We start from the raw sequence: 21613 nt of genomic DNA, 5'->3' as shown, positions 1-21613 counted from the left end.
TAACATCGTCTGGCCAAAGGACTACAGCTGAACATTAGCCCGGCTGGTTAACACTGGCACATTCATAGAAATGTTAATTAATGTGTTGTCCTTTATGAAATAAAGAATAAGAAATGAATACAATAGTTGTCCCATTTAGAGGTCTTATGCTACAAAACTAAAAATACAAAAGAAAACTTAAACGTTACCCGCACAAAGTTTATTCGTGACGTCATGGCATTATTATATTTAATCCTTAGAAAGGACGAAAACAGATTTAAAACCTTCGTAAACTAAATGTAATGCTTTTTGCGTGTGTGTGTGTCTGTCTGTCTGTGTTGTGTGTCTGTCTCTGTGTGTGTGTGTGCGTCTCTCTCTGTGTGTGCGTGTCTCTGTGTGTGTGTGTCTGTCTCCCTGTATGTATGTGTGTGGGTGTCTGTCTCTGTGTGTGTGTGTGTGTGTGTGTGTGTGTGTTGTGTCTCTCTGTGTCTGTCTGTGTGTGCATGTCTCTCTCTTGTGTGTGTGTGTGTGTGTGTGTGTGTGTGTGTGTGTGTGTGTGTGTGTGTGTGTGTGTGTGTGTGTGTGTGTGTGTGTCTGTGTGTCTGTGTCTGTCTGTGTGTGTATATCTCTGTGTGTGTGTCTCTGTGTGTGTGTGTCTCTGTGTGTGCGTGTCTCTGTGTGTGCGTGTCTCTGTATGTGTGTCTGTGTGTGTGTCTCTCTGTGTGTGCGTGTCTGTGTGTGTGTGTGTGTGTCTGTCTCTGTATGTATGTGTGTGTGTCGGTCTGTGTGTGTGTCTGTATGTTTGTGTGTCTGTCTCTCTATATGCGTGTGTGTCTGTCTGTGTGTGTGTGTGTGTGTGTGTGTGTGTGTGTCTGTGTGTGTATGTGTGTTGTTCATACTGTCGATATTAAAGAGCAGTAGTAACATTAGTGGTTTTCTCTGTAATAAATAAACGATTGATGGAAATGTAATACTTTTAAGACCCCGCGGGTATATCATATAAGTATATAAGTATAATCAGTTAACTAGAAAGAGGAAGTACATTTGCATGATGAAGCTGTTTTATTATTAAATTATTGTTCATTCTTGCAAAACAAACAAATGTACTTCCTTGTTGAGTCTGAAACCATCTCCACAAAGGGGACCTTGTCTTTAGACTTCTTTGTTTTTCCCCTATACTGGTTTGTCGTGTCCAGCAGGTTTCTACATCAATAACCTGCCAGTATTTCCACTTTATAGAAAAGGAACTGACCCGAACAATGTTAAAAGGTTTCAGCTTCCTGGAATCATTCATGTGTTAACGCTGGTCAAAGTCTGAGGGACTCCAAAAGTTTCTCCTGACTTAGCTCTCACCTATTTAGCTTTTTATTTATTAAACCTGGGTCTACTGTTCAGTTCTTCTACTTTCAGTTGTTCACACAACGCAATGCAACGCTGTCCTATTTACTATTTATATGCTGCAAACACTAAATATGGGAAGACCGCACACACTTGGAATATTTTATAAACACACAAGTGTACCTATCGGTCAGTTTAAAACCAGGATTACAAACTTTTTTTTCAACGTTTTTGTCACTTTTCCTGATGTTTTGTCAAGTTTTTTACTCCAATTTTTGTCACTTTTTTTCAACGTTCCTTTGGCTTTTCTTTTGTTTCAAATGCTATAAAATAGAATAAAAAACACCCAAATTCAATGAAGAGTGTACTTACTTGTGAAGAGCGTTGTATGGAACCATCCACATTACTTTTTTGGACAATTTGTTTGAAAGAAATCCAAATTTGTGATGAAATTGCCCTCAATGATTTTTTTATGATTTAACCCTCCCGTTGTCCTCAGAGTCAAATTTTCCAATTTTCTAAAAAGTTTCTACTTCAGAAAATTGGGTTTCTTTCAACCAAATTGTCAAAAACAAATAACGTGGATGGTTCCCTACGACGCTGCTTACAGGTAGATTACATCATCAGTTCACTACTTTCATTGAAGTCGGGTGTTTAATTTGATAGCATAAAAAAAAAAAAAAAAGAATCATGAAAGAACGTTTAAAAAAAAAGAAAAAGGACAAAGATGTCGGGAAAAAACTTCAAAAACGTCGGGACAAGTGACAAAAAAGACAAACAAAATGTTTAGAAAAAAGTTTACATTTTTACCCAGAAAAACTAAAAGGTTGCACGGTCCTCAATAGCTAAAGACACAGAAATGGCACATCCTAAGGAAAGCTCATTGTGGGACTGAATTTCGGAGGAAAGAGACTTCAGATACAGTATTAGGGGACCACTAAGGTCTATATAAAAGAGACTTCAGATACAGTATTAGGGGACCACTAAGGTCTATATAAAAGAGACTTCAGATACAGCATTAGGGGACCACTAAGGTCTATATAAAAGAGACTTCAGATACAGTATTAGGGGACCACTAAGGTCTATATAAAAGAGACTTCAGATACAGTATTAGGGGACCACTAAGGTCTATATAAAAGAGACTTCAGATACAGTATTAGGAGACCACTAAGGCCTATATAAAAGAGACTTCAGATACAGTATTAGGGGACCACTAAGGTCTATATAAAAGAGACTTCAGATACAGTATTAGGGGACCACTAAGGTCTATATAAAAGAGACTTCAGATACAGTATTAGGGGACTACTAAGGTCTATATAAAAGACTTCAGATACAGTATTAGGGGACCAGTAAGGCCTATATAAAAGAGACTTCAGATACAGTATTAGGGGACCACTAAGGTCTATATAAAAGATACTTCAGATACAGTATTAGGGGACCACTAAGGTCTATATATAAAAGAGACTTCAGATACAGTATTAGGGGACCGCTAAGGCCTATATAAAAGAGACTTCAGATACAGTATTAGGGGACCACTAAGGCCTATATAAAAGAGACTTCAGATACAGTATTAGGGGGACCACTAAGGTCTATATAAAAGAGACTTCAGATACAGTATTAGGGGACCACTAAGGTCTATATAAAAGAGACTTCAGATACAGTATTAGGGGACCACTAAGGTCTATATAAAAGAGACTTCAGATACAGTATTAGGGGACTACTAAGGTCTTATATAAAAGACTTCAGATACAGTATTAGGGGACCACTAAGGCCTATATAAAAGAGACTTCAGATACAGTATTAGGGGGCCACTAAGGTCTATATAAAAGAGACTTCAGATACAGTATTAGGGGACCACTAAGGTCTATATAAAAGAGACTTCAGATACAGTATTAGGGGACCACTAAGGTCTATATAAAAGAGACTTCAGATACAGTATTAGGGGACCACTAAGGTCTATATAAAAGAGACTTCAGATACAGTATTAGGGGACCACTAAGGTCTATATAAAAAGAGACTTCAGATACAGTATTAGGGGACCACTAAGGCCTATATAAAAGAGACTTCAGATACAGTATTAGGGGACCACTAAGGTCTATATAAAAGAGACTTCAGATAGAGTATTAGGGGACCACTAAGGCCTATATAAAAAGAGACTTCAGATACAGTATTAGGGACCACTATTTTGGCGAGAGTTATGCTTTAACCCTTGTGTGGTCCTCGTGTCAAATTTGAGACAGTTTTTTATATCAGAAATATGGGTTTTGTCGAGGAAGTTTCTGTTGCAGCCGGAGGGTTTTTCAAGATGCAACAAATAAAGACTATTTGTGAATGAAACCAAAGATTGGTCTTTGAGTATTTTTTTATATTTGCAAATATAGGAACACAGTTCCACAAGTACATCAGCACAGTGGAAAGTAGGGATGTGAATCCCCAGAGGCTTCACAATACGATATCACCACAATACTTACGTCACGATACGATATTATTGTGATTTTAAAGATATTGCAATATTCCGCGATATACTGCAATGCATTACCTTTTTTCCAACTTCAAATGTTTCCCAATTTCAAATTATGTCCTCAAAAGGAAACGGATTTATATTTTGTTCATCTCACTTCAATTTTAGTGCTGCAAAATGTGATTGTAAAGCAGACAAACTGACCAACACATATATAATAATACATCCATACTTGGCGTCTGTGTACCGATACAGTATTGCCACGGAAAATACTGCGATACTATGCTGTATCGATTTTTTCCCCCAACCCCTAGTGGAAAGTGTGTTCGAGTGAACTAAAATTCAGTACAACATTATATAGGATAAGCAGTCAGAGACAGCCCTCCTCCTAATATTTTTAGCAGGAGCAAACAAAACACCATAAACAGTTTGAAACCTCTTTACAACCTTCCCTTCTGCCCCCGTTTTAAGACGAGTCACAACAGCTGTTAATCTCAGCTGCCAGGGACAGAAAGAATGTGTCTAAGAGACACAGTTCATACTTGTTTATGGTTGTATTTTAACCCTTATCTGCTAAAACTCAAAAGAAAATAGCTCCAAGTGGCACCAAGGTTTACGATCTCAGCTGTTCCACCTGGAGAATCTAAGTTTAACACAAAATGTAGAAGAATATATAAAAAAAATAATCATGTTTAAAAAGGTAATTTTGCCATTACAGTTTCTTTCAACCAAAATGCTCCAAAAATAACCTGGATGCATGCATGTACGTTGGATGGAACCCAGACAACATACACAGTACAGGCCAAAAGTTTGGACACACCTTCTCATTCAATGCGTTTCCTTTTATTTTCATGACTATTTACATTGTAGATTCTCACTGAAGGCATCAAAACTATGAAGGAACACATGTGGAATTATGTACTTAACAAAAAAGTGTGAAATAACGAAAACATGTCTTATATTTTAGATTCTTCAAAGTAGCCACCCGCTTGTTTTTTATTAATAAGGGAAATAATTCCACTAATTAACCCTGACAAGGCACACCTGTGAAGGTAAAACCATTTCAGGTGACTACCTCATGAAGCTCATTGAGAGAACACCAAGGGTTTGCAGAGTTATCAAAAAAAGCAAAGGGTGGCTACTTTGAAGAATCTAAAATATAAGACATGTTTTCAGTTATTTCACACTTTTTTGTTAAGTACATAATTCCACATGTGTTCATTCATAGTTTTGATGCCTTCAGTGATCTACTATTTACAATCTACAATGTAAATAGTCATGAAAATAAAGAAACACATTGAATGAGAAGGTGTGTCCAAACTTTTGGCCTGTACTGTACATCCATACATCCATGTTCTTCACGGGTAAGATTTGTGATTACTTCCACTGAATGTTGGTTGATTTATTTAATTTCATGGCAGCATCCCGACCAAACTTTGATATAAACCAGTCTGTGATTCACTCAACATCCTCTGATCTTAATTATTCTAAGTCAAAATAATTCAAAATTTCTGCTTTTTTTCAAACTGAAACAGACTGACGACGGCGCGGGACACACCGAACAGACTCGAGTCACTGACCTCGCCAGACTGTCCACCGGCCGATAATCGGCCCTGTGCTTCCCGGGCTTTAAGAAGAGATTTAACACCAAGGTTTTTGTCACTTTTCCCGATGTCTTTGTCGATATCTTTCCCACGTTTAGTGAATATTTTTCTGACATTTATGACTCATTTTTCAACATTCTTTTAGGATTTCTTTTCTCCAAATGCTATTAAATTGAATAAAACACCCAAATTCAATGAAAGAAGGGAACTGATCATTTATTTTACTTGTGAAGAGCGTCGTAGGGAACCATCCACGTTACTTTTTCTTTGAAAATTTGGTTATAAAAAACCCAAATTTCTTTGAAAATGGGTCAAATTTTACCCGAGGACAACGGGAGGGTTAAAATCTTTTATTCTCTTCGTTGCAAGAAAACATTTACTACCCAGTCCCTCTGGCTCCTAATAAAGGCTCAATAAAAGGTCTCATGTTTCTGAATGCCCCCTTCAGATCTACACTTACAGTGACTGAGATGAAGTGCTTGCTGGTGTTGGCTCATGTTCTGCCAAAAGAGGAAAATGTGTACGGTTGTTCATTAAGCTGCAAACAAACCCGTTCTTACCATGGAAGGAACAAACGGTGCAAGGATTCCTCCGACTCTGCACGACATGGAACAAACTCCCAGACCCGCGTTCCTGAAAACACAAAAGAAAGCCTGTTTTTTTTTTTGACAAAGCACACTAGATCAATGTCAGGCAGCGTGGTGTAGAGCCTTTCTTTATCCTTTGTGTTGTCTTCCCATGCAACTTTGTGTTTTTCTGGGTCGAAATTTCAACATTTTGTTGTTCTTTTTCTACACTTTGACGTTTTTGTCACTTTCTTTCAAATTTCCCCCCAAAAAAAATGTTTTTGTCGACTTTTTCCTGCGTTTTTGTAGCTTTTTACAACATTTGTCACTTTATTTCAATGTTCTTTTGTCATAGTTTTTGTAAGCGGGTCAAATTTGACCAGAGGACAATGCTCCTGCCCGCTCCCGGTGGATTTCGGACCATTACCGCCTGTTCCCGCAGCTTGTGTGTCGCGTCCCACCCGCACCACGAACATTGAAATTGATTGTCAATAGATTTAACATTTCTTTTGTGTCTTCTCCCCTCCCACAGGGAAACTAGTTAATAAATTTGCATACCTGTCGGTAATAAGTAGCGAAATTAAGTTCAGTCGGATCAGTTACAGAACTGATCAGGAGCAGCAGCCCCCCTTAAAACCGCCCGCTCTCGCGAGATTTGCGTTGGGTCCCGTGGGATCCCGATACCAATGCAGTCCCCCAGTGTGATGTGTGTGTGAATAGACCAACATGCAGACTGTGTGTTGTTAGTTTCACCTGACAACTGTTGGGTAAAGTTCAGAGGTGTAGACGTAGGCGATGTTGAACGCTGCGCTGACCATCAGTTTCCCCACTAGTGCAAACGACGTCACGCTCAGCACGGTGCCTGCAAACACAAAGGAAAGATTTAACGTGTTTCGGAGAACTCACAAGGAACTTCATGACCATAATGGCCACGCTAGTCTGTATCCACGATGTTCCACTTCCGGGGTTGCTCCGGTGCCGCTGGATGTCCCTTTTTTCGGCCGGATGTCCGTTACCTTCCTCTGTCTCTGTGTTGGCGTTCTAACCTCTGGTGGATTTATGAGGACTATGGTTAACTGCTCCTCAGATCTCTGCAGGGTAAATCCAGACAGCTAGCTAGACTATCTGTCTGGAAGGTCGCACGGACTAGCAGCTAGGGCTGGGTATCGTTCAGAATCTTTCGATCCGGTGCCAATTTTGATACCTCAGTTTCGATAACGATTCCTAACGATACCTTTTTCAATACCATATGTTTTAAAATCCATTTCAACATCAACAAAAATAAATTAAACACAAAGCTTTTATTTTCCACCTTAATTGTGAATCAAAACAGTTATCAAAATTAAAAAATTCTGGTAAAACTGCTCATTCAGAGTAACATTAATAAAAGTGCCTTGCCTTACAAGCTCAGCCTGTCAGTCAGTCACCAGGGCAGAGAAACCACCGTTGTGCCTGCTTGTCTAAGAGGAAGTGTAACGGCAACAGCACAGCGACCGCTTTCGGCTCGCCATTAATATCACATCGCAGCAAACGCTGTCTGGCGTGAAGCTTTAAAAAACTGTAACCACACTTGAAACCAACTGTGACTCTCTGTGACTTCAACAAAACAGCAGACAGTTTACTCCGTCAGCACCTCTCCGTGTGTGTGTGTGTGTGTGTGTGTGTGTGTGTGTGTGTGTGTGTGTGTGTCGGTCGGAGCTCCGCTCTGTGTCAATATGCAGAGAGGACAGATAAGCTTGCACTTACACGCTAAGACGCTTTTGGAACGGAAATTTGGCACCGAAAGATAAAGAATTTTTTTTCGATACCATAAAAGTATCGACGTTCGGTACCCAGCCCTACTAGCAGCGAGGCTTCGGATGTTATCAATGACGTCATTTGTCTAAAACGATACAAGCCTCGACACACGCCCCGAAGCCTAGTGTATTCCTCTGCACACGTGGACGGACGTCCCGGTCTCACCTGAGTTTTCGGGGATGAACATGGTGCAGAGGCAGGCGGAGCCAGCCAGACACAGGAAACTGGCCATGCTTTTCCTCCTGCCAGCCCTGCAACAAAAGACACACACACACAGCAACTCAACTCAGTGGAGGCTTTAACCAGGACACCTCACAACGCTGTCTGCCTCGGGCTTTTAGAATACTATAATAATAATAGAATAGAATACGTTTTATTGTCATTGGACAGCAGCTGTCCAACGCCATTTCTTCAGTGGTACACAAATAAAATGACAAGTACCCTTATAAAAGGCAAAAGACACAGAATAAAAACAATAAATCTAGTAAATACAATAATAAAAGTCAGATATTGCACATTTGTATTTGCAGAAAGACTGCTACTGCACCATTATTTGTTAGTGTTCAGTTCCTTTATGGCACATGGGTAACAACTGTTCATATGTCTGGATGCGTGGGCCTTCATGGACCTGTATCACTTCCCAGAGGGCAGCAGGGTGAAAAGGTGATTGGCTGGGTGGGAGGAGTTTTTAAAAAAACTTTTATCACCTTTCTTTAAGCCAAACAAAAAAACAAAGCCGACAAAAACAAGACAAACTGAACACAGCTGAGGAAAAGTACAAATCAGCCGATGAAGAAGTACTGCAGAAAGTTAAGACCTTATATAACTCGATTTAAGAGATTATTTTATAAAAGTTGTGTCTCACCAGTCTTTGTTGATGAAGTACATGCAGAGCGGGTAGGCGGGCAGCTCCACCAGGCCGTACATCGCTACGTTAAGATAACGGCTACCGGACGTCTCACTGGCCCCCAGAGTCAGACCGTAGTACACCAGGCTGCATGCATACCTGCAACACACAGCACTCTGGTTTTATTGGTTATATCTCATTTGTTTTTTTTTTGTACAACTTAAGATGTGCAGCATGCTCAGCCGCACCTTGTTTTATCCGTTTCTAGAAGCACATCCTGCCTCGTCCTTTCCCCGCTGAGGAGCTGGTTTTGTGTAAACCGTGCCGCGGAAAGGATCCCTCCAGAGATAGACCTTTAAAACCTCTTCAAGACCTTTGTATTTAACCAGAAACAGCTCTGAAGTCGCTAGCGCTAAACCCACCAGACTCCGTTTAAAATAGCTATAATTTAAAAATACTTTTAGCGTGTATAGAGCCAACATATTTTCACATGTAAATCAGTAAACTATGTGTTTATTTCAACCAAAACTAGAGTTGTGATGGTTGGAAAAGTGGAAAGACGATCTAAAACGGCTTTTCATAGTTTTATTTTGTTTCTGTCGACTTTGAATGAAGTGTATTCTACGATGCTAAAATTACTGTTTATTAACATGGAGTCTGGTGGGTTTAGCGAACGCAATTTCGCGGATGTTTTTATGTTTTAAAAAAGGATCTTACTCTTTAACAGAAAAGTCGACCTCCTTAGAAATCCTTTCCATAATGTTGTCAGACACTTAGAATAATAATCTGAGTCTGTCAGCGGCAAAACGAGCACTTTTGTGAAGGTAAATACAAGCTGGACTATTGCCCTATTAACTTACATCGTTTCTCCGCTGCCGACTGCAGCGATCTCGCTTAATACTGGACCAATGTCAAAGATTGTTGTTCCCATCAGGCACTTAGACACAAATACATAAGAAAATAGGCTCCATATTGAAAATATTTAGTTACCCTTTAAGTTCAAACGTCAAATTTTCCTTTACGGTTGTATGAGCAATTAGTTTTACTTAAAAAAAAAAGGCGTACATCCTTTGTGTTGGCTGACATTCGAGTGTGTTGTTGACTTTAAAACTTTGCCAGAATATTTCCTGGCTGGCCCCCCTGAGAATAAAACAAAAATAGACATAATAGTTGCACCTAAAAGCCGTCAGAATATGTCGCGGCACACTCACCAGACATACATGAGCACCATGGTCCTCAGACGGAGGACCGGATGGATCACCAGCTGCAGGACGCCCGCTCGGTTGGCACGGCTCCCGCCTTTAGCAGAACCCACGCGTTGTAACGTCAGGTTGTTGACAGCGTTGCCGTTCCTCAGCGCCACGTAGCGCATAACCTATAAACACAAGACGAACACAAGACGGACAATATCAGGGTTTTTTCTGCATAGACAAATTTTTGGCGCCACCCCAAAAAGGTTTTAGTAAAGGGTTGTAACTGGTAAAAACTTCTGGTAGTCACTAGGGATGTAACGATGCATCGTGGATCAGTTAAAAATGGATGTAAATGTGTAAAAATGACATTCAACTGAGATAAAAACTGAATTTCAATGCCGTTTTTGAACGTCCTAAAGCGTAATCTACTTTAGAATTCACTTGTCTGACTTCAGACGACACTACGTCTTCTTAGTTTATTTGTTTCAAGAGATTTGTTAACTTATTATTTATTATATTTTGTTTTGGGATTTGTTTTAAAATCCTGTAGATTTTTATTTAACTTTTGTTATTTAACCCTCCTGTTGTCCTCGGGTCAAGTCTGACCGATTTTCAATGTTTTCTATATCAGAAATGTGGGTTTCATTCAACAAAACTGCCCAAAAAATAACATGGATGGTCCAACGCAGCGCTCTTTGCAATTGAAATGCTTAAAACGTCAAAGAAGGTTGACTAAAATGACATAAAAGTGAGAAAAGCGCCAAAAACATTGAAAAAAGCGACGAAAGGCATTGAAAGCCTAGAAAACAGCAGAATAAAGCTTTGAAAAAAAGCGTCAAACAAGGCTATAACAATGTTTTAAAAAGCAACAAAAAAAATTCAAAAAAGGTTTAAAAAAGCATCGAAAAATGTGTCGAAAAAAAGTGTTCATTTTCCCAGGGAGGACAACACGAGGGTTAAGATAAAAAATAAAATTACAGTGTCACTGTTAATAAGAGCACACATCTGTTGTTTTGCACAGTTTATAGAAATAAAGGAATATTTTTCAGGCATTTGTCTGCAGCTCTTTCTGTAAAAAAATTAAATAAAATAATCCTGAACTCAAAATCCTGAATTGTATCGAATCGTGAGTTGAGTGCATCGTTACATCCCTATCCAGCAATTCATTTGTGAGGTGTATCAGATGTTCATTGAACGCATATGATGAGTTAATGCATGCTAGTGTTAATTTTGTCACCTATTTTTAAATTTAGTCTTAGTCTTGTGCCAAAAATTTTTGTTAGTCAAGTTTTAGTCGACTAAAAGTCTCGCCATTTTAGTCAAGTTTTAGTCAAAACATTTTAGTCTTTTTTTAAATAAATTATTTCTGATAACCATTTAAGTCAAATAGTTATAAAAATAAATAAATGCTATAAAGTTATATAAATATTGAGCCTCTTCCTTATTTCACCAGTAAACGACAAAAACAACCACTGCATGAGGAAAGGATATTTTACATTTTACGATAAAATAAATGCAGCACGAAACTGGCGAGGCGTATTTCAAGTGAACGCAACATGTGTTGTTTTTCAGACAACGGCAGCTGCAGACTGTCGTACGTCTCGTGTTGGAAATAGAGACAAACCTTTACACCGTTTAGCTGTCAGCATTTTAACTGTGTTAAATCCAACTGCTAGCTAAGGGTAGGCTAACGTTACCTGCTGTCAAGTCAAGTGTTAACTAGCTAACGGTATGCTAACATTACCTGCTGCCAAGTGTAGTGTTAACTAGCGCCCCATGCAGCGATGTTTCGGTTGACTCTAACGTCCGTTTAGGAGCATCAGAGAGAAGCGCAGGCTATTCGGTCCGGTAGATAACGGTCGTTAGGGCGCCTGTCGGTGCCGTAGCACCGGGTCTCGGTAACAGCTGAATATTCTATCTCATGATGAAAAAGTAGAGACGATTGTAGACGAAAATGAAGAGAGATTTTATCTTAGTTTTTATTTTATGCAAAACATTTTAGTCTCGTCTTTTTTCGTCAACAATAATGCATGTTAATTTAGTCTTAGTCAGCGTTTTTTGGACATTGGCGCAGTCTCGTCATCGTCTCGTCTTAGTCATGGAAAAAAAGGTCGTTGACGAACATATTTAGTCTCGTCTCGTCTGACGAAATTAACACTAATGCATGCTTAGGTTTCATGCATGTTCACTGTGTGTTTACTGCGAGTTTACTGCGAGTTTACTGCGTGTTTACTGTGAGTTTACTGTGAGTTTGTGTGCGATGGGTCGTCATTTTCTGTTCTCTCGACTGCCCAAGACGAACTTCTCCGATTGGAGACAATAAATTCTTCTCTTCTCTTATTGAAGTTAGGAGACGGAATTAAATCAACAATAGGTTAAATGTGCTTAATGTGGGATGGGAGGCTGTCCCAAAGCCTGGGAGCAGAAACCAACTAGACAAACGTAAGACGTACCCAGACATCGCATTAGTATTAATATACTTTCAAAGAAACTATTTTTCTGTGCAGTGTGTGGCTTTTTAAGTGTAGTAATATATTTTACCTCTTCAGCTCGCTCCGTCTGACCCTGAGAATACAGCCAGCGAGGAGACTCTGGAAGACTTCTGCAGGAAAAGAAAGACGACAGGAGAGATTATTGGGTCTGCACTGATAGGTTTCCCTGGATATTGAGTTTAAAAAGGTCACAGTTAAAGGGTCACTAACTTTATTTTCGGACATTTTTAGGCCTTTATTTCTATAGGACATATTAGACAAAGGGGAGAGAGAGGGGGAACAAAATGCAGTGAAGGGCTGCAGGTCGGAGTTGAACCTACGGCCGCTGCGTCAAGGAGTAAACCGCTATATATGGGCGCGCGCTACCAGGTGAGCTACCCAGGCGCCCAAAGATAACTAACTTTTTGACGTTTGTCGCGTTAGACGACATTTTTTTGTCGCTTTTTCCCCTCTGATGTTTTGGTTGCATATTTCAACATTTCTGAAGTTATTTTCTACGTTTTCAGAAGTTTACTACCTGAGCAGCTTTGTATGAGAGAATTTGATACAACAGAACATGTTGTGTATTTTAAGTGTAGCTACACAAGTGACAGCAGGTGTTGACTCATGTCTCTGACGGTTTGTAAAGACCTCTTTACAGTCGCCGTTCCCGACCTGTCTAGCGACAATGTGACGTCAAAATGACGTAGATCTCGCTGGCGCGCCAGGATTTAAGAGATCGTGCACCACTCGATTGTTTTCAGCGGCGCACGACAAAGCAGAAACAGGAAGCATGGACGAGTTCGCCGACAACAGGATGCCAGGACTCTCAAAGTGACTGCAAGTCTCTCATTATACTTACTGGGTTAAGATGAGTTCTTTTAGGGCGAATGAAAGGCTCGATCCCACCAAGTAGCTCATCCAATCAAATCGAAGCATTGACGTCAATGCTGCTGCCAGTTCTGCCGTTGTTTACCTTTTTCTTCTTCTTCTTCTTCTTCTAGTCCGTAGAAATAGCAAAAGTTGGTAGCCTTTCCTCATTAGCGCCCCCTCTGTTCAGGAGAAGACTGCAGCTAGTGTCGCGACCACCACGCGCGAGCATAAAATCGGTACGGCGAGTCACATTGTCGTGCGATAGGTCGGGAACGGCGGATATACCGCTCGCTTTACTCACACAGACATCAGGAAGAACAGGACACCGGACGAGTTCGCCACGGTTGCCAGGTTCCTCCACGGCCGGACGAAGTATCCCAGAGCTCCGAACAGGGCGATGCCGATCGCAAAACTCATGCTGGTCAACGTCCCTGAAGGAGGAAATAAATAAACAGAAATTAGAGATGCACCGATAGAGCGGCCGGTGACCGGCTTTCACGTGCTCGGCCACGACCGGCGAGCAGCAGGTCAGTCTGACATATGCCGATTTCATGCCGGTCAACGCTTCAATTAACTGACAACAGAAGTTACACGAGTTACAGTTCTCAAGGACGCACGCACACACGGACGCCACAGCACACGGTCTCTTTTTCCTTTCTATCAACTTCTCCGCTGTGTGTGGCGCGTACCCGCTCGCGGTGTGAAGCGCGTCGGCGCCATTCTCCCACATGTAGGGAACCTGGTGAGTTAACCTGCAGCATGTCAGCTGTTTGGACATTCTTCAGCGTGTGAGCAGAAGATAAGTTTGCAACATGCAACACCTGCAAGGAGACAGTAGGGCGTGGAGGGACGACACCAAAAACCAAAAATCACATTTACTTTCACTTTAGTGTGATATTGGATGTGAAAAGAAGGAAATGGTTCTAACATTGACCTTTTAGATGTGTGTGAATGTCCCACACCAGGAGTAATTTATATAGTTCTATTATATAGTGATCCATTATCTGTTCAACAACATGTTCTATTAAAGAAAAGATAGAAAATTAATATTTGTGTGTGCTGTAAAGTGGTTAGAAAAAATGAAATCGGAATCGGCTAAAATCGGTATCGGCCGGCCTAACTCAAAGAAAATCAGAATCGGCCGAGAAGGTCGTAATCGGTGCATCTCTAACAGAAATCCAACAGTGATGGAACAGCTTTAAAGTCTTGGTGGTGAAGTTACATCACATGAACATCGTCAACAACATACAAGACAGCTACGAGGATAGTAGGGAGGAGAGAGTACAAGCCCACACAGAGTCTGTAAGAGCAGTCAGGAAATATTAGGACCTCCTGCACACTGGCTGTGTGGCGTGAGCGTGGCGTGGCGGCTGCGTGGCGTTTTCTATGTCTAGGAACACCAGAAATGTGTCTGACGCAGCGCTGCTGCTGCTAGCCTTGTCTGTACACATTGATGTTGTGGAAATTTACTGCACTCAAGCAGTAGTATACTTCATGTTAAACATAAATATATACTGATCTGATTACAGCAAAGACAATGTCGGCAGTATTGACGGCAACCTAGGCTCCAGAATATTTCATCTGTATTGACAGGTGCAATATTAGAAAAATCGATAATTATTTATCATTATTTTTTTAATTACATTTATATATCTGCATTTATATCAAAACCTCGAGACTTTCAAACATCAAAATGTCATTTATTAAATGCATTTGTGTCACAATGACATATAAACATATTTTCCTATTCTATGTTGCCTGGAAACACTTCCAACACGCTAGCGTGTCGCGTGAAAAATAGGCCTCGGTCCTGTTTCTAGCATGCACGCGTTTTCGCGTCACGCAGGCAGTGCGTAAGCTCTAACCTGTTACCATGGTAGCCGAAATAAAAACGGACACGCCACGCAGCTGACACGCTCGCACCACGCAGGCAGTGTGCAGGAGCCCTTACTGCAGACTCAATACACCAGGGGTCACCAACCTTTTCTAAACTGAGAGCTACTTCCTGGGTATTGAGTCATACGAAGGGCTACCAGTTTGATACACTCTTCTGAAATAACAAATTAGCTCAGTTTGCCTTCAGTTATATATGATTATTAATGATTAATGATGCTCATCTATGTGAAGACACTGATCAGGTTAATGATTTCTCACAATAATTATCAACAATGACTTAACAAGGTGGGAAACAGATAATATCAATATTCAATTTTCATTTTTAGAACAGGCCTGAGGGCTACTCATGTGGTCCTTGGGGGCTACCTGGTGCCCGCGGGCACCGTGTTGGTGACCCCTGGTCTACACCCTCTCTTTCCTCAATATGAACTTCTGCCGTCTGGGAGAAAAAATCTGCGTGGCGAGATGTAAAACAAACAGACTTTGAAGTTCTCGTTTATCCCAACGTCTATCAAGCTGCTGAACTCAGAGGAAATCTTAGCACAACAGAGAGCAAAGTGCAATAATTACCCCAGCACATTCTGCACTTTAGTTATTACAGTCACTTATTAAGCTGTCGTATTGTCTGTAAAGTCATATGTGTTCTTCCTTTCATGTCCTAAAACACTTTGATGATCTTATGTTTTTATGTTGATTTTAATGTCAATTTAGAGTGTTTTTTTCTGTTAAATGTTTGTGTTGTGAAGCAACAGATTGTAGCATTATGCTCGTGCACAATAAAGTGTTTTCTATTCTATAAACAAACAGGAAGCAGCAAAATGGCTTGAGACAGTGTTGTTTATGGTTGCTATGGCAATTGTGCTAAGCTAACCGCTAAGGTTGTGGGTTTTCAATGCTGAAGCAAATCATCCAACAGAGTTTTACAGTACTGGAGTTTTACAATACTGGCGTTCATCTGCATGTACGGCACAACAGAACATCTGCAGACTGTCCCTTAAGTTACCAGCTAACGCTAGCAGCAGCAGCGAGCTAGCTTGGTTAAGTTTTTCAAAAAGAAACCAGTTGTAGTTTTGAAAATTGTGACCATTCGAGGTCCCCTGTCTTGTGACATTATCCCTCGTGTTGTCTTCCGGTCGACCAGCAGCTTTTTGTTTTTTTCTGGATCAAAATTTTAAATGAAAACGTTTTTTGTCCCGATGTTTTTGTCAGGTTTTTTTGTCACTATTCGACATTGTTGTCAGCGATTTTTTTGTCATAATTTGACATTTTTGTAGATTCTTTTCAGCGATTTTTTTTGTCATAATTTCTGACGTTTTTGTAGATTTTTTTTCAGCAATTTTTTTTATGTTTTTGTAGATTTTTCAGTGATTCTTGTCACTATTTCCCAAAAAAAAATTCTGCAATTTTCTTTGATGTTTTTGTTGATTTCTTCCAAGGTTTTTTTGAAGCTTTTTCCAAAATCTTTGTCATCTTTTTTCAAAGTTCTTTTGTCTTTTCTTTTCAAATGGTATAAAATTAAATAACACACCCAAATTCAATAAAAGTAGTGAACTGATCATTTCTTTTACCTGTGAAGAGTAATGGTTGTATGGAACCATCCACGTTAGTTTCTTTGGCAATTTGGTGGAAAGAAACCCCAAATTTCTGACATGGAAACTTTTTAAAAATGGGTCAAATTTGACCCGAGAACAACAGGAGGGTTAAGACAGATTGTCTTTAGATGTGAGATGGAGTCAGACTGTGTTTGGTCGGCATAGATAGGCAACAGGTAAAAACCAAGACATCGCACAGAGTGCTGCATGATGGGATTATTTTGGGGTTTCCGTACCGGTCATGGCCCAGTAGGACTTGCCCACGTACTCCTGAGTGAGAACGAAGCAGACGAGGCCGATGCCGCCGTTCATCAGGCCGACCAGGAGACGAGACACGGCGAAGACCTCATAGCTGGGCGCCACCGCGGTCAAGTAACCAAAAATCACCTCAAAAAACAGACCTGGAAGAAAGAGAAACAGATGAGGAGAACGAGGAAGGAGCAGTGTCCTCCCTGAGAATCTAAAGCAGGGGTGTCAAACTCAACTTCCCAGAGGGCCACACTGGAAAAGGAGAATTGCATCAAGGGCCATACATGGAGAGTTTATTTTAATGCTTTTATTTATTTATCATATATCTTTTGACTAGGGCTGTGTTCGATTGAAGAAATTCTTATTCGTTTTTTCGTCATTCAACTGTATCGACTAATCGATCAGCTGATTTAATCAACAGATCTGTAAATCTCCGCAAAGAGTCATGCAAAAGGATGCATATTTTGCATAAGATAATGCCTCCTTTGCATATTTAAAACACATTTCAGAAAACGTGTAATACAACAAAAAATTGCCTTAATGAAAGTAATCAAAGTAGGTTTCACGGTGATATCTATTAGGTAAAATGTCAACCCTTAATTCTTGTGTTTACCAGAGATGAGCTCGTACGTTTCTTGGAAATAAGTCATTCAGCATGAAAAAAAGACATCAAACATGACTAATGGACTAAAGAAATCTAAGCTGACTAAGACCAAAACGACCGATTAGTCGACTAAGCAGCACTACTTTTGACTGTATTATTCCATGTCTCATATAGTCTTCTCACTCACAGTTTGGTCCACATAAAGTCCTAAAAAAAAGAGCACAAAATAGTTCCTTAGAAATCTTCAAAAAACAAAGATTACATTTTAGAAGTTGACTCACAAGAGCAACCTGTTTCCCAGCTTTTAATTTTGACAACTCTGCTTCAGGGGAATTTCTGGGAGTCTCAAAGTCAGCAAATCTACCAAATTCTGCTCTAAGTGTCGTGTCGTTGCCATTCGAAAAACAGTTTCCTGTCTTTCTGTTTTGGTGCACAACTAGGCGGGCCAACATTTATCGTGAACCTAAACTGATCAAAACCTGCCAGGGGCCTTGAGTTTAACACATGTGATCTGAAGGATTTTAAGGGTAGTTTGGTGTCTCTATGGACGCCTTTTTCATGTTTCTGCATGCATCCTCACGGAGACAGAGCCGTCTGTGGTTTTCCTCACCTGTCAAGTAAACGGGTCTCCTTCCGATCCTGTCGGAGAGCGGCCCAAAGACAACGTTCCCGATCAGAAGCCCGGCGAAGAACAGCGACCCGGCTAGACTGACCTTATAGGCCTGATGCTTGATGAGGAACCACTGGGGACCACGGAGAGACAGGCAGACGCTTACAGTCATTAGAAGCTTTATTTCTGGACAATCGAGCCCAGGTGTTGAATCGGAAGCCTTCGCTGGGTAAAAGTGTTAATGCACACAGTAGGGCTGCACAATATATCGGGTTTTTTAACGTTATCAACGATATCAACTGGCGCAATAAACACAAATCGTGAAAGGCTGCGACCTAAATCGAAAAACACTCAGAGTATTTCTGCGTTAGTTAACCCTTGTGTTGTCTTCCTGTTGACCGTGCAATTTTTATTTTTCCTGGTCAAAATTGACAAACATTGTGGTCGTCTTCTTCTTCGACACTTCTGTCGCTTTTCCCCAAAGTTTTTTATAACTGTTTTTGTCATTTGTTACCAATGTTTTTGTCACATTTTTCCTGCGCTTTTTTTGATGTTTTTTTTGTTGTTTTTCACCGCGTTTTTGCAGCTATTTCTGACATTTTTGTCACTCTTTTCAATATTATTTTGTCATTGTATTCCTCCAAATGCTATAAAATGGCATAAAACACCCACATTCAAAGAATGTACTGAGCTAATATTTTATTTTACTTGTGAAGAGTAATGGTTGTAGGGAACCATACGTTATTGTTTTGACAATTTGGTTGAAAGAAAACCCAAATTTCTGATAAAGAAACTTCTTGAATATGGGTCAAATTTGACTCGAGTGATGCATTTTATTTTCAATTCATTGTTCAATAAAATAATTAGTGGTGCACGATATATCGGCCGCCGATATAATATCGGCCAATATGGTCATTTTTTTAAACACATCGGTATCGGTTCGATCAATATTAATTGTCATATTTTGCACACAGGTAAAGGTGCCCAATATCAGTCATTTCGGAAAATAAATCACAAAATGTTTTCTATACAGAGATATCGACATCGGTAAATATCGGTATCGGCCATAACAGCAATATTAATATCGGTTATCGGTATCCGCCACAATTTTCACATCGGTGAATCACTAAAAATAATGTTTGGAAAGGATTTCCTTTCATTTGTTTTAAATTCAACGAGCACTTTCTTGCGTTTTAGCAGAATACTGAAAGCAGCAGAACTGCGTACACTTTAATATCCCTTTATTTATCGCAAGTTGTATCGTAATATATGTAATGGATTATGCAGCCCCAGCATACGGTATACACCTCAGCCGCCTCACCTCGGTCACGATGGAGTCGATGTCCTCGGTAAAGGTGACGCGCTGGATGAGCTCCTGCTGGCTGGAGGGGGCGCCGCCGTCCTGCTGATCGATGCGGTACTCGGGCGTAGATCCAACCAGAACGATCAGCATCGACTGACAGGCCATGTACACCTGAAACACACAGACCACCACAGCATAGGGGTGCATGATATATTAATTCAATATAAGTAACCCTAGGACAGTACCAACCTGCTCAGAGACTCTTCTACTACACGTAGTTTACATCCACGAGTTCTCCGGATGTACAATTTATCACTTTTTTTTCATCAAACCGCAGTTTTTGCAAGTTCCCGCAATTTCATCGCATAAAATTGCATAAATATCCCGCATATTCCATCGCATTTTTTAAGAAAACATGCCGCAAAATCAAGGATTTTTCCCTCGCAACAATCACAAAAAAACTCAGCATTTTTCTGGAAGGACTGGCTATATTGAAACAATAAAGAAAGTGGAGACATCTTTTTCTTATACATAGTTTAGTAGTACTTTTTCTAGAAGAATTTATCATTATGATTAACCTAATTATTTCTAGGAGCGTGCAAAAAAAAAAAAAGATTCACATTCGTATCACAATTCAAACTCTACCGATTCAAAATCGATTCATAGAATTCCAAAAATTGATTCATATTTTTTTATTTAAAAAATATATACATAGATATAATTTTTATTTTTTTATTTTATTTTTATTGTATGTCTACTGCAATCACATGGGAAAAGTAACAACATTTACATACTGTGAATTTTTGAATCGAAAATCGATTTTGAATCGAATCTTGAGCCTAAAAATCGATATTGAATCGTGACATTTTCTGAATCGTGGTGCAACCCTAATTATTTCCCGGATTTTGTATCACCATAGTCCCGATAAATGTTTGTAGAAATACAGGAAATAGGATTCAAATGGGAAGGGACTACTCAAACCAAACTTACACCCTTGGTAACCACACACTGGCCCCAGGCTTCAAATGAAAGCTGTCTGGTTTAACGAGTTTTCAAGTTTGTAAAGTTAATAAGTAAAAAGCAGCATTATAGGGAGGGTTATTTTAACCATACAGGAAGCTTTGACAAGCTTCATTCGAATATGCCAATATTTGAGATTAAATTTGATATAGGTGACAATACAGACCAAGTCGGGAATTTCTTAAAATAGTTTAGGAATACGTAGGGTGTTGCGATAAATTCGGCATACGTGTGCCAACCCTATGAGCTATTTCCTTCCAGTAAGTGTAAACTTTGTTCTTTGACAAACTTCATTTACAAATGACGACATTTGCGATTGCATTTAATATTAGAGACAATAAAGATGAATTAGGACATTACTTAAAAAAAATTGAGAAGTGGGATAGTGGGATAAATTCGGCATACATTTGACATGCATAGGAGCCATTTCCTTTTAATAAATGTAAACAATGTGACATGTTTAGCAGTGCGTGTCAATGTAGGTATCCGGCGCACGGATGCTATTTTAACTTAGCTAATAAGCGATGCGGAAATAAGAGGTTCGAAACAATACATTCATGTATAAACGAGCTTTGTATGGTGTGCCGAATTAAAGAGTAGCTCGTGTAGATATGTAACCGGTATTGAGTTATTGACTGCTTTGTTTGTAAACTTGCCAATAAACAAGGCAACCATAATATCCACGTGTTTTTCAAGGAACTCTGGTATAAAGTTCTCTACCCCGTAGAGTGCACCTGCTGCGCTCGTACCTAGCTAAATTGTAACCAAGTGGTGACAGCTCAAGCTTTAAAAAGTTTTACCTCTAAATACTGTTTTGTTGTCCAACGCTTAAAAAGCCCTCCGGGGAGCCTTTTAAGCCACGTAGCGCTCCCGCTGTTAGCTTAAACTGACTGTTATTGCACGGACACTTCCTGCTCTTCTCGTTTCTAGTACATAAAAACATAGTTTTTTCATATTCGCTAACCTGTGTCAGAACGAGGACAGCCACGGCCCGCTTCTGGTAGGGTCCAAACTCGCCGACAACTTGAAAAGCTTCTTCTAAATCCATCCCAGGTATGGCAGCCTGGCGGCGGCTCTCTGGTTCACTGCTGGCATCACCGCCAGAGAGGAAAGAGACGTGAGAGAGTCATCTGCGCTCACTTCCGGCTTCGCTCTACTTCATCACCACCAGAGAGGAAAGAGAACGTGCGAGAGTTATCTGCGCTCACTT

The 21613-nt window shown here is 40.1% G+C and overlaps 1 protein-coding gene across 1 annotated transcript in view; it reads right to left on the bottom strand.

Moving 5' to 3' along the window:
• slc22a15 (solute carrier family 22 member 15) overlaps positions 1-21532 on the bottom strand; it is a 26643-nt gene extending 5111 nt beyond the window's left edge. The window contains exons 1-11 of the mRNA XM_039784388.1: positions 21368-21532; positions 19402-19554; positions 18081-18213; positions 16854-17018; positions 13431-13560; positions 12327-12387; positions 9804-9967; positions 8611-8751; positions 7911-7996; positions 6702-6810; positions 5943-6015 (exon numbers count right to left, since the gene is read on the bottom strand). Of these exons, the coding sequence (XP_039640322.1) occupies positions 5943-6015; positions 6702-6810; positions 7911-7996; positions 8611-8751; positions 9804-9967; positions 12327-12387; positions 13431-13560; positions 16854-17018; positions 18081-18213; positions 19402-19554; positions 21368-21451 (1299 nt within the window). The 5' untranslated portion in view covers positions 21452-21532. The remainder of the gene's footprint in view (positions 1-5942; positions 6016-6701; positions 6811-7910; positions 7997-8610; positions 8752-9803; positions 9968-12326; positions 12388-13430; positions 13561-16853; positions 17019-18080; positions 18214-19401; positions 19555-21367) is intronic.
• Between the last annotated feature and the right edge of the window lie 81 nt (positions 21533-21613).

Source organism: Perca fluviatilis, chromosome 19 (assembly GCF_010015445.1).
Source record: "Perca fluviatilis chromosome 19, GENO_Pfluv_1.0, whole genome shotgun sequence".
In the NCBI taxonomy this organism is placed as follows: domain Eukaryota; kingdom Metazoa; phylum Chordata; class Actinopteri; order Perciformes; family Percidae; genus Perca; species Perca fluviatilis.
Note: the sequence above shows the minus strand (reverse complement) of the source record. Positions and strands in the feature narration are given on the sequence as shown.